This window comes from Bos mutus, chromosome 1 (genome assembly GCF_027580195.1).
Source record: "Bos mutus isolate GX-2022 chromosome 1, NWIPB_WYAK_1.1, whole genome shotgun sequence".
Taxonomy (NCBI): Eukaryota; Metazoa; Chordata; class Mammalia; order Artiodactyla; family Bovidae; genus Bos; species Bos mutus.
In genome coordinates, this window is record NC_091617.1 from 71,259,275 (window position 1) to 71,271,916 (window position 12,642).

Consider the following 12,642-nt stretch of genomic DNA (forward strand, 5'->3'; position numbering starts at 1 on the left):
AAGGTGTCTTCCAAAAGGTTACATTGGTGTTGAAGCATTGACATGTTGTACAAACAGATGAGTTGCCCTGCATCAGGAATACAATTATAGAAATGGCCAACTCTCTAAATTTGACATAATGGTTACAAATCTAGAAGAGATTGTCTTGACTAACTGAAGTGCCTGAGGACACCAAACATTTAATGAGGCAAATCCAGCTTACCTCCAGAACCATGATGCTGTTCTAACAGCTTCCCTGTGCATTTTCACAGATATGATTTTTAGGTTGGGTTTAAAAGTATATACTTAAATACAGTGTAGCCATGGTACTTTTTACTTACATGCCATGAATCCATGGCACATTACTTTGCCTCCAAAGTTCCATCTAGTCAAAGCTATGGTTTTTCCAGTAGTCATGTATGGATGTAAGAGTTGGACCATAAAGAAAGCTGAATGCGGAAGAACTGATGCTTTTGGACTGTGGTGTTGGAGAAGGCTCTTGAGAGTCCCTTGGACTGCAAGGACATCAAACTAGTCAATCCTAAAGGAAATCAGTCCTGAATATTCTTTGGAAGGACAGATGCTGACGTTTCAGTATTTTGGCCACATGATGCAAAGAACTGACTCATTGGAAAAGACCCTGATGCTGGGCAAGATTGAAGGCAGGAGGAGAAGGGGACGACAGAGGATGAGATGGTTGGATAGCATCACTGACTGGATGGACATGAGTTTGAGCAGGCTTCCAGAGTTCGTGACGGGCAGGAAGGCCTGGCATGCTACTGTCCATGGGGTCGCAAAAAGTTGGAGACAACTGAGCGACTGAACTGCTGAATCCATGGAATCTAAGAATCAGAAGTATGGGACTGGGGGTTATTATAAGGATCAGATGATGAATATCTTACAGCGGCTCCTAGAAAAGTCGTGTATCAGGGGGTAGGTGTTGCAAATTGGAGTAAATGAGCCTGTATTCTTAGAACTCTCTCATCTTAAAACTGGCAAAGGCTACTGAGAGAAAGGCGTCAGTAAGGAGGAATGTCTTCTGTGGTTTTGAAAGCGGTTCCTCTACACAGAAAGCCCTGCCTTACATACCTGTCTAAATCCTTCTGATCTTTCCATGCCCACCCCGAATGCCAGCTCCTTCAGAAAGCAGTCTCTGGTTATATGAAAATATAAACATGGGAGATACTTTCAAATCGTTAAGTGATGAAGCCAGTAAGTGAAAGATGGACTGTATCATTAGACTGTATCATTAAAGTTATCCGCGCTCCTTTCCTGGCCTCAGTTTCTGTAAACTGAAAGGAAGAGGTGGCTAAGCCTATCTCTTCCTTTTATAATCTCGACTCAACCTTTTCAGATTTCTGCCAGAGCTACCGTCAAAATCAACTCTTCTTCCTTAGACCTGCAGGCGGCGGCTCCTCCGCGTTGGCAGCTCAGCAGGGCGGGGCTGGAGAAGCAGGCGAGGAGGAGGGGGGCTCTAGGGGAAGCGCGGCCCGCAGCCACGTGACTTCCTTCCCAAGGAGCCTCAGCTGCAGGCCTCCCAGCAACCAATGCGTCCCGCCTAACGACGCCCGTGCATCCTGGTTGGCCTTCGGGAATGCTTGTGGCAAGGCGGCTCCCACGGTCGCGCTGTTTATTGGCTCGCTCTACCGTCGCTCAGGCGCGTTGCCCGAGCGCCCGCAGGCGGTGCGGCCGAAAGCCCCTCCCATTGGCCGCTGGGTTTGTGGCTGGCTGGCTGAGGCTGTCAGTCCTGGGCCGTTTCCCCGAGGCAGGCGCTCTACTGGGGGCGGGAGGAAGAGGGGCCGGACTGGGGCCTGACTAGCAGTCGCTGCCGCCACGGTCTTCGGGGCTGCTATGACCAGCGGACGACTCGCCCTCCGCAGCTCCGCGCAGCGCTAGTCGCGGCCGTGCGCCCGCCGTAGCCGTCTGCGTCCCCAGCTCAGCCGCTCCCGCGGCTCCCTCGGCTCTTCCAGTGTCCCCTGCGAGGCGAGGCGGAGGCAGGATGAAGATGACGGTGGATTTCGAGGAGTGTCTGAAAGACTCGCCCCGTTTCAGGTAACCGGCGCAGCCGCCCGTCTCCGGGCCGGCGTCACCCGGAGCTGGCTCCTCCGGCGGTGGGGGCGTGAAAGCCGGCCAGCGGAGCGCGCGGGGGGCCCCGCAGTCCGCGCCCTCCGACGGGGCGTGCGGCCGTTGCTGTGGCTCTCACCCAGAGAGGGCTCGACAGCCCCGACCAGCCCTTCGTGAGGGGCGAGGCTGGGCCAGGAGGGGCACGTCGCCTCCTTTTGCCCCTTCCTCGGCCTCTGCTCAGGGCGGAGCGCCCAAGAAGCTGGGCGCACCCGTTTCAAGGAACTGGGGTGCAGCCGCGTCCCCGAAGACTCGTGCCCTTTGCGGGCGCGCGCTCTCCCCTTCCTCTGGCCGCTCGTCCTTTCCCCTTCCTTCCGCTCCTTCTTCGTTTCCACCCCCACACCAGCCCCTCTTTGAGGGAGCTTGCAGGGCACCCTCCTGCAGTTCACTTAGTTCCTCTTCGCGCTTTTCCGCTCCCCCTACCCCTAGGAAGAAGGACTGGGGGGCGAACTGGAACATCGATTTCTGCCGCTGGCTTGTCCCCGGCCAGGGGGGCTTCTAGGAAGGCGCTGGCGGTTGATTTGTACGGGAGTCGGGGGTGGGAGTGTTTGACCAGCCTTATTCTATCCACTGTGGTCCTGGACTCTTAGGCTTTGCTTTCCACCTAAGCTCTTTGAAGGGGGCACCGCTGTCGAGAGTACCGGGCTGAGGGGTGAGGACTAGGAGAAACAGTGCATTTCTGTTTTGAGAACGGAAGTAGGAGGGCCCTGAAGATTGCATTTCTGTTCCTCTTCCAGCAGCGTCGGCCCAGGAGGGCCCCGGTCACCGTCGGATGCTCCCAGTGGATCTGTCACATAAACTGACTTGGTGGCAGTCCGATTTACATGGGCTGGCCTCCCTCCCTGGAGAGCCGGCTACCCTGAGGGTGTCCAGAGCCCAAGCTCTTTCGGTTAGGGGCATCTTAGAAAACTCTTGAATTGTTTTGAAGAATGGGGTTTTGCTAGGTTGTATTTTACACTGCATTTATAAGGCTGTCCTTGGGCCTTAAAAATAAGGCCTTCAAAACTTCCGTTAGAACAGTGACATGTCTTGAAAGCGTCTCCTGAGCATTGATGCCCGCTGATCTTTAGGGCAAGCCTGGGTTGTAAATTCCTGCATCCTCTGCCTTGGAACGAACTGTTCTCATCTTTATCAATGTTAATTTGATTTGTCCCCGCCCCCCACACTTTTTTTTTTTTTTACCCCAGTGAAAAGCAAAGAAAAGTATTGTAAAACTTAATGATTAACTCCTACTTCTAAGACAGTGTCCTTTGGTTTTTGTTTATTTTTTGATGTTAATTTTATTTGGAACTTAGGGCTATTGCTTGTAAAAAGGTACACATGGTGGGGTGGAGAGAAGGATGTTATTGGTGTTAGTTTTTAAAACTTGATGTTTTGCGTGATTAGACAGACTCAGGAGGTACAAATGGATACTTTAGGACAGCTTTGCAAGTTAGATTTCAGGACTGTGTGGCAAAAGAAGTAATTTTTAAAGTGTACCTTAAAAAGTTCTATTTTTTGGTGGAATTTTTATTAATGTGACCCAGCTGTTACTGAGTAATGATGTAGTCACAATATATATATATATATTTTTTGGTCTAAGGAATGTGACTTTGTGCTCAGTTTGTTTTGCATTTTAAGTTTCATTTAAAAAAAAAAGTTGAGAAAAGTTATTTGGGAATGCTTCTAGGTACTGCTTTTGGTCATAAACCATGTTCTGTCTTTGTTTTTGAAATAAAAGAGTAATTGAATGTAAAGTAAGAGGAAAAGATACTGATTAAGTTGTATGGAGTATTGTAGTAAGCGTTTGTTAAGCTTTAGTATAATATCTATTCTGTATTAATTAAGACATTAGGGATTTTCAAGAGTTGTTTCCAGTATTCCATTTACTCTTGACTGCAAATTGGGAAGAGAAACCAAGATTCACAGAACTCTAATATATTGTATATGTTTGTGAGACTAGATCAGATTTGCCAGGAAATAAAAGTCTCATCATATATATTCCTAGTTATAACTCCATTACTGTGTAGGTTTCTATAGCATTTGAAAATAATATTTCAGAGGTCTTTATTCTATGCTTATGTATAAGAGAAATTTTCAAGAGCATTTTGTACTTTGATATTTTGAAGTATTTGTATCAGAAAATTTGTGACGGTTGGGCTTTTTTGACAGCAGGGCAGCTGTACTATTTATTCCTTGTAGTGTTCTGATCTGTTGTGCTGTTTTAAAACTAATTCCTATTTTTATTATCTTTCACAAATGAATTTGTGGCATTTAAGTCTGGTATGTGGACATAACTGTCTTGAATGTTGTAGAATCAATGTAAATGGCAGCGCCTGCTGAAGAAAATTTTCACCAGTGGTCAAGCTTTAAACGTTAATTTCCAAAAAAAAAAAAAAACAACACGTTAATTTCCCTGTTAAATTGATAAGGAAAACAGGAGGAAAACTGGTTGAAATAGGGAGAGAAGGATATTGAAGTTGCAACATTGTTTTTAGTAATTTGAATAAAGTCTGTGGTTACATTTTACATTCCTGTGAACATTTTGTTTTGTTTTTAGATTGGAAGGCACATTTCTTTGTGTAATTTTGGGTTCTCTTAGTTTTTTAAAAGCCACTCTAAAGGTCAGAATCTTTTTCATTTAAAATCTACAGGAAAGTGGATGCATTTAATTAAGTATACTTTTTAAAAGTATGTCAAAAAAATAAAGTGGAAATTAACCATTTTGACTGTTTGTTGAAGAACTTTGAACTTGTTTGGGTCTGTCCTAAATTGTATGTGTAAGTGTGCTTTAAAATTTTATAAAAATTTTATAAGAATTGTGCTTTTTCTTTATATAAACATATGGTTCACTCAGGAAGTGAATATTTTGTTTGAAATAAAGAGTCGAATTAATTAGTGGTTTTTGAATTGTGGAAAGAAAGAAAGATAGCGCTAAGCTGTGTCTGACTCTCGATATCCAGTGAACTGTGGCCTGCCAGGTTCCTATGTCCATGGGATTCTCCGGGCAGTCCACTGGAGTGGATCGCCATTCCCTTCTCCAGGGGAGCTTCCCGACCCAGGAATTGAACCCAGGTCTCCTGCATTGCAGGCAGATGCTTTACTGACTGAGCTACATGGGAAGCTTTGAATTGTGGAAGATTCGCTCTAATTTATTGCCCAAATATGAAAATGTTGCATCTTTATATGGAACATTTATTGTTTATCCTTAACAGTGTTTATTTTGCACCATTCTGAAGATTTTTTGTTGGATTCTGTTTCAGATATGATGCTTGATCAGTAACTTAGGACAAAAATCTTAAAAAGATGTTTTAGGGTGAAAGGTTTTAATGTGTGAAAGACATCACACATGTGTGTGTGCAGGTGCACATTCTGTTTTGCTATTAAGCAAGTGCCAGTCTTGACTGATGTGCTACTTATCCTTCCATATTTAGAACAAATACACTCTTAATAATTGGTAATTTACACATGGAAAATATAGTGGGCAAGAGATGAAGCAAAATGTGTTCTTATTTCAGAAATGGTAGAATGGTGTTTTAAAGTAGTTCTGTCATGAACCAAAATATAGGAATCCAGCTATTCCTTATTGCAGCTTCTAATTCTTCATTTAATGTAGTATCAGCTTAAGTTGAAATAAGGAAGAACAAGCTCTTATAACCTGCCAGATCTCATACTCTAGTATGTTTTTACAACTACCATCTCATTTAATGTTAAAATATATTATGATGGGGAATTATAATTTTTGTTTTTAAAGTGTTTAAAAAGATGCCAAACTGGATATTTTGAGAAGTTAAATTGACTTTCTTAATGGTGGACTTTCAAGTGGTGGACTTGGAAGTGAATTCACTCTTTTACTGTGTCTTTCAAGCTACAGGCTCTGTTACATTAACTAAATTTGTGTTAACTGTGTGTATGATGTCTTTTATTATACAGATATTTAAAAACTGGCTTTCATGGATTGCCTAGAAAAGTGTTCCCATTCCCATTATTATAGGATATGTTCCATTTATAGCAATTTTTAGTTTCATGTAATGCAACTGGATTTAGTTCTGAGTGTGAGGGATAATCCTATTTTATTTTCTTCCTAATGGAGGTCCTTGTCCAGATACCTTTCACTGAATAATCCATCTTTAACCATTGCTTTAACCATTGCTTTAAAATTATACACATATGTGTATATACATACATGTATATGAACATCGGTCTTTTTCTGGATTCTACTCTTTTCTACCAAAGTAATTGTCTGTTCTTCTGCAAATACTGTTAATATATTAGCTGTAACATTTTAATACTTTGTTATGATATCTGGGTGGGTCAACTTTTCCTTTATTACTGTTTTTTTCAAAAAATATAATTCTTGAATATTTTGTCTTTATAATATTATAGCTGCCTTAATATCAGAAGATGGTATGTTTTTCTATGTATTTTGGCCTTATATATTTAAAACTTTTTATTGTGTAAAATTTCAATGATGATCCATCTACATGCTGTTTATTAGAGAATTACTTTAGATTGAAAGATACAAACATTAATAGGTTGAAAGTAAAGGGTAGAAAAAGATAAATGATGCGAGCAATACCCACAAGAGAGCTGGAGTGGCTATATGTAAATAGACTTCATGATAAAAATTACTAAAGAAAAAGGATATTTTATAATGATAAAGGGGTCAATCCATCAGGAAGACATATACTTACAAACATATACACTTAGCAGAGCCTCAAAATACAGGACAGAGAAGGAAATGGTGACCCATGCCAGTACTCTTGCCTGGAAAATCCCATGGACAGAGGAGCCTGGTGGGCTGCAGTCCATGGGGTCGCTAAGGGTTGGACACGACTGAGCGACTTCACTTTCACTTTTCGCTTTCATGCACTGGAGAAGGAAATGGCAACCGACTCCAGTGTTCTTGCCTGGAGAATCCCAGGGATGGGGGAGCCTGGTGGGCTGCCGTCTATGGTGTCACACAGAGTCAGACATGACTGAAGTGACTTAGCAGCAGCAGCAGCAGCAGCAGCAAAATACAGGAAGCAAAAAATGATGGAAGTTAAGGGAGAAGTAGAAAATCCAACGATAATAGTCAGAGACATAATACTTTCAATAATGGGTAGAACAGCTAGGCAGATGGTCAACAGGCAGATATGAGATGTGAACAATACTATAAATCAAAAACAGATTTAATAGATATCTATAGAATACTTCAGGCTTCATATTCTTCTCCAGTACACATGAAAACATTTTCTATAAATAAATTAAGCCACTAAACAGGCTTCAACAAATTTAAAAGGATTGAAATGCAAAATAAGTTCTTTGGCCACAATGGAATGAAATTGGAAGTAAGTAAAAGAAGGAAATCTGAGAAATTCAAAATTTGAAAAAACCGAGTAACATACTCTTCAATAACTAGTGGATCAAAGAAGAAATGACAGGGAAATAAAGTATTTTCAGACAAATGAAAGCAAAAACACAACATACCAAACTCATGGGTGCAGCTAAAGCAGTCCTTAGAGGGAAATTTATATGTATAAACACCTATATTAAAAAGAAGAAAAATCTCAAATCAATGATCTAACCTTTCATCTTAAGAAACTAGAAAAAGAAGAGCAAACTAATCTCAAAGCAGGGAAAGGGAGGAAGTAAAGAAGACTAGAGCAGAAATAAATGAAAATTGAGACTAGAACAATGATAGAGGAAATCAATGAAATTAGAAGTTGGTTATTAGTCAACGTGAAAGTGAAGTTGCTCAGTCATGTCGGACTCTTTGTGACCCCATGGACTGTAGCCTACCAGGCTCCTCCGTCCGTGGGATTCTCCAGGCAAGAGTACTGGAGTGGGTTGCCGTTTGCTTCTCCAGGAGATCTTCCCAACCCAGGGATCGAACCCAGGTGGTCTCCCACATTGCAGGCAGATGCTTTACCATCTGAGCCACCAGGGAAGACTCTGTAGCTAGAACAAGATATTGAAGAAGAAGACTCAGTCTTGTACTTTTCTCAGGTTTCTACTTTTCCAATTTCTTAATCTAGAAGTAAATAGATTTAGTACCGAAAGAGGGGACATCAATGCTGTCTTATAAAAATAAGAGAGATTATGAGAGTGCTATGAATAAGTTATTTAGATAGTGAGTGAAAGTCATTCAGTCGTGTCCGACTCTTTGCGACCCCATGGACTATACAGTCCATGGAATTCTCCAGGCCAGAATACTAGAGTGGGTAGCCTTTCCCTTCTCCAGGGGATCTTCCCAACCCAGGGATCAAACCCAGGTCTCTGGCATTGCAGGTGGATTCTTTACCAGCTGAGCCACAAAGGAAGTCTGTTATTCAAATGATAAATTACTTAAAGGAGATGAAATGGATATATATATATATTCCTCAGTTCAGTTTAGTCACTCAGTCGTGTCCGACTCTTTGCGACTCCATGGACTGCAGCACGCCAGGCCTCTCTGTCTATCATCAACTCCTGGAGTTCACTCAAACTCGTGTCCATTGAGTCGGTGATGCCATTCAACTGTCTCATCCTCTGTCGTCCCCTTCTCCCACCTTCAGTCTTTTCCAGCATCAGGGTATTTTCCAGTGAGTCAGTTCTTCACATCAGGGGGCCAAAGTATTGGCATTTCAGCTTCAGCATCAGTCCTTCCAATGAATCAGTCCTTCCAAATCATTCAGGACTGATTTCCTTTAGGATGAACTGGTTAGATCTCCTTACAGTCCAAGGGACTCTCAAGAGTCTTCTCTAACACCACAGTTCAAAAGCGTCAATTCTTCAGCGTTCAGCTTTCTTTTATAATCCAACTCTCACATCCGTACATGACTATTGAAAAAACCATAGCTTTGACTAGACGGACCTTTGTTGGCAAAGTAATGTCTCTGCTTTTTAATAAGCTGTATAGGTTGGTTATAACTTTTCTTCCAAGGAGCAAGTGTCTTTTAATTTCATCGCTGCAATCACCATCTGCAGTGATTTTGGAGCCCCAAAAAAGTAAAGTCTGTCACTGTTTCCATTGTTTCCCTATCTATTTGCCATGAAGTGATGGGACCAGATGCCATGATCTTAGTTTTCTGAATGTTGAATTTTAAAGCCAACTTTTTCACTCTCCTCTTTCACTTTCATCAAGAGGCTCTTTACTTCTTCTTTGCTTTCTGCCATAAGGGTGATGTCATCTGCATATCTGAGGTTATTGATATTTCTCCCTGCAGTCTTGATTCCAGCTTGTGCCTCATCCAGCCCAGCTATTTTCATGATGTACTCTGCGTATAAATTAAATAAGCAGGGTGACAATATGTACTGCCTTGATGTACTCCTTCCCCGATTTGGAACCAGTCTATTGTTCCATGTCCAGTTCTAACTGTTTTTTCCTGACCTGCGTACAGATTTCTCAGGAAGTGGGTCAGGTGATCTGGTATTCCCACCTCTTGAAGAATTTTTCCACAGTTTGTGGTGATCCACATAGTCTAAGGCTTTGGCATAGTCAATAAAGCAGAAATAGATATTTTTCTGGAACTTGCTTGCTTTTTCGATGATCCGACGGATGTTGGCAATTTGACCTCTGGTTCCTCTACCTTTTCTACAACTAGCTTGAACATCTGGAAGTTCACGGTTCACGTGTTGTTGAAGCCTGGCTTGGAAAATTTTGAGCATTACTTTGCTAGCGTGTGAAATGAGGGCAATTTTGCAGTATTTTGAGCCTTCTTTGGCATTGGAATGAAAACTGACCTTTTCCAGTCCTGTGGCTACTGCTGAGTTTTCCATATTTGCTGGCAATTGAGTGCAGCACTTTCACAGCATCAATTTTTAGGACTTGAAATAGCTCAACTGGAATTCCATCACCTCCACTAGCTTTGTTCATAGTGATGCTTCTTCCTAAGGCCCACTTGACTTCGCATTCCAGGATGTCTGGCTGTAGGTGAGTGATCACATCTTCGTGATTATCTGGGTTGTAGAAAGACACAAACTACTAAAATGATTCAAGAAGAAATTGAAAATCTACGTGGACATAAGACATTGAATTAGTAATCAAAAAGCTTCCTCAAAAGGAAAACCCAGACCAAGATGGCTTCACTGATGAATTCTGTCAAATATTTAAAGATGAATTAACAACAATCCTTCATAAACTCTTCCAAGAAGTAGAAGAGGAAGTCTTGCTTCCCAGCTGATTCTCTGGGTCCAGTATTACCCTGCTACCAGAGCTAAAGATATGTTAAGGAAACAAAGATATAAGAAAAGTACAGTTCAATATCTGTTATGAATACAGGTACAAAAGTCATCAGTAAAATATTAGCAAACCAAATGTAACAACATATAGAAAGGATTTTACAGCGTGACCAAGTGGGACTTATCGCAGGAGTGCAAAAATCAATGCAATAAACAATAGAACAAAGGATAAACACCATGTAATCATCTAATAGATGCAGGGAAAGTATTTGACTAAATAAAACCCATTTTTATGATGAAAATACTCAATAAACTAGGAATAGAAAGCTTCCTCAGCCTGGTAAAGGACAGCTGTAAAACATTGTGAGCTAACATCTTATTTAATGGTGAAAAAGTTTTTCTCTAAGATCAAAAAAAAGTTTCTTTTTCATACTTCTATTCAACAGTGTAGTGGAGCATGTAGCCAGAGCAGTGAGGCAAGAAAGAAGAATAAAGGAAAAAATATAAGGAAAAAAGTAGTAAATTCATCTCTACTTAAAAGTAGATTAGATCATATACACTTGTGTCTTGATATCCATGGGAATTGGTTCCAGGACCCCTGCAGATATAAAAATCTGTAGATGTTCAAGTTCCTTGCAAAAAATGGTATAGTATAGTCAACCGTCTGTATCTGTGGGTTCTGCATCCAAGGACATGGAGGGCTGACTGTATCTTGTATGTAGAAAATCTTAAGGAATGCACACAAATCAAACAGAACTAATAAGTTCAACAAGGCCACAGAATACAAGACCAATGTCAGGATATACCACAGTTTATATATTCTCCTATCAAAGGACATCTTGGTTGCTTTCATGTTTTGGCAGTTATGAATAAAGCTGATACTATATTTAAATAAAGGTTTCTGTGTCAACGTAAATTTTCCTCTCATTTGGCTAAGTACCAAGGAGACAATTGCTGGACTGTATGAAAAGTGTTGTAAGAATGTTTAGTATTTCAAGAAACTTCCAAACCTTCTTCCAGAGTGGCTGTGCCGGATACTTTATCAAGAACAGTGATTGAGAGTTCCTATTTCTCTACCTTCTCACCAGCATTTCGTGTTGTTGTATTCTGAAGTTTGGGCGTTCTGATAGGTATATAGTGGCATCTCATTTTAATTTGCATTTCTCTGATTGTGTATGATGTATAGCTTCTTTTCATGTGCTTATTTGCCATCTGTGTTTCTTCTTTGTCAAGATGTCTTTTAAGGTCTTTGAACCATTTTTTAAGTGAATTGTTTGTTTTCTTTTTTTGGCTGCTTGTGGGATCTTATTACCCCAATGAGGGAACCAACTCACATCCCCTGGACTGCCACGTCCTGATTTGTTAGTTTTCTTACTGGGATTTAAGAGTCCTTCATACATTTTGAAAAACAGTCCTTTATTAGATATGTAGTTTGGAAAATTTTTTCCCCAGTCTGCAGCTTGTCTTTATTTTCTTGATTACCTTTATTTTTGATATGGAAATTCCCTCTGTCATTCATGTATTGGATTTGCTTTTCTTGATTTTCATGTTGTTGTCTTTTCTATTTGCTTATTTTGGCAGAGTGCCATTTCCATTACTCTCCCTCAAAAAGGTGCATTTTTTGTTTGTTTGTTTGTTTTAGACTTTACCTGTATGGAAATGTATATAGGATTGTAGACTGAAACCATTTTCTTTCAGAATTTGAAGGCATTGCACCACTGTCTTCTGGTTTTCAGGGTTGCTGTGGGCAAGTGGTACTGTTTTCATTTCTTGATTTTTATTTTTTGTTGTTGTTTCTGAAGTTTTTTTTAGATTTTTTTCTTTACTCCTGAAATTCTGAAATTTCATAATGATATGCCTTTAGGTGGGTATTTTTTATTTATTGTCTTGGACACTTCCTCTCAATCTGAAAACTCATGTATTTTAGTTCTGAGGAATCATATTATTTCTTTGATAATTTCTTTCCCTCTTTTTTTATCTTTTATTCTTGTATTCATATTTTGAATGAATTCTTTTTCTCCCATTTCCTATTTATCTTTTTGTTCTGGATGATGTATCCAAATTATTTCCTAATCTTAGTTTTCAAAAATTCTTTGTTATTCTGAATATATTTATGTATATGTATGTGTGTGTGTGTATATATAATGAAAGTGAAAGTGAAGTTGCTCAGTTGTGTCCCACTCTTTGCGACCCCATGGACTGTAGCCCACCAGGCTCCTCCTGGAATTTTCTAGGCAAGAGTACTGGAGTGGATTGCCATTTCCTTCTTATGTATATATATATATATGCATATATATATATATATACACACACATTATATATATGTGTGTGTGTGTATAAATACGTATATATGTGTATGTATATGTTTTAACGTCAACCTATTCTTCAAGGGGCTTTCCAGGTGGCCCAGTCGTAAAG

General features: G+C 40.6%; 1 protein-coding gene across 2 annotated transcripts in view; it reads left to right on the plus strand.

Annotated features, from left to right (window-relative positions):
* Positions 1–1,708: 1,708 nt before the first annotated feature.
* Positions 1,709–12,642, plus strand: part of ACAP2 (ArfGAP with coiled-coil, ankyrin repeat and PH domains 2) — a 176,273-nt gene continuing 165,339 nt past the window's right edge. For both annotated transcript variants that reach the window (XM_070371400.1, XM_005897839.2), the window contains exon 1: positions 1,709–2,031. In XM_070371400.1, the coding sequence (XP_070227501.1) occupies positions 1,979–2,031 (53 nt within the window). In that variant the 5' untranslated portion in view covers positions 1,709–1,978. The remainder of the gene's footprint in view (positions 2,032–12,642) is intronic.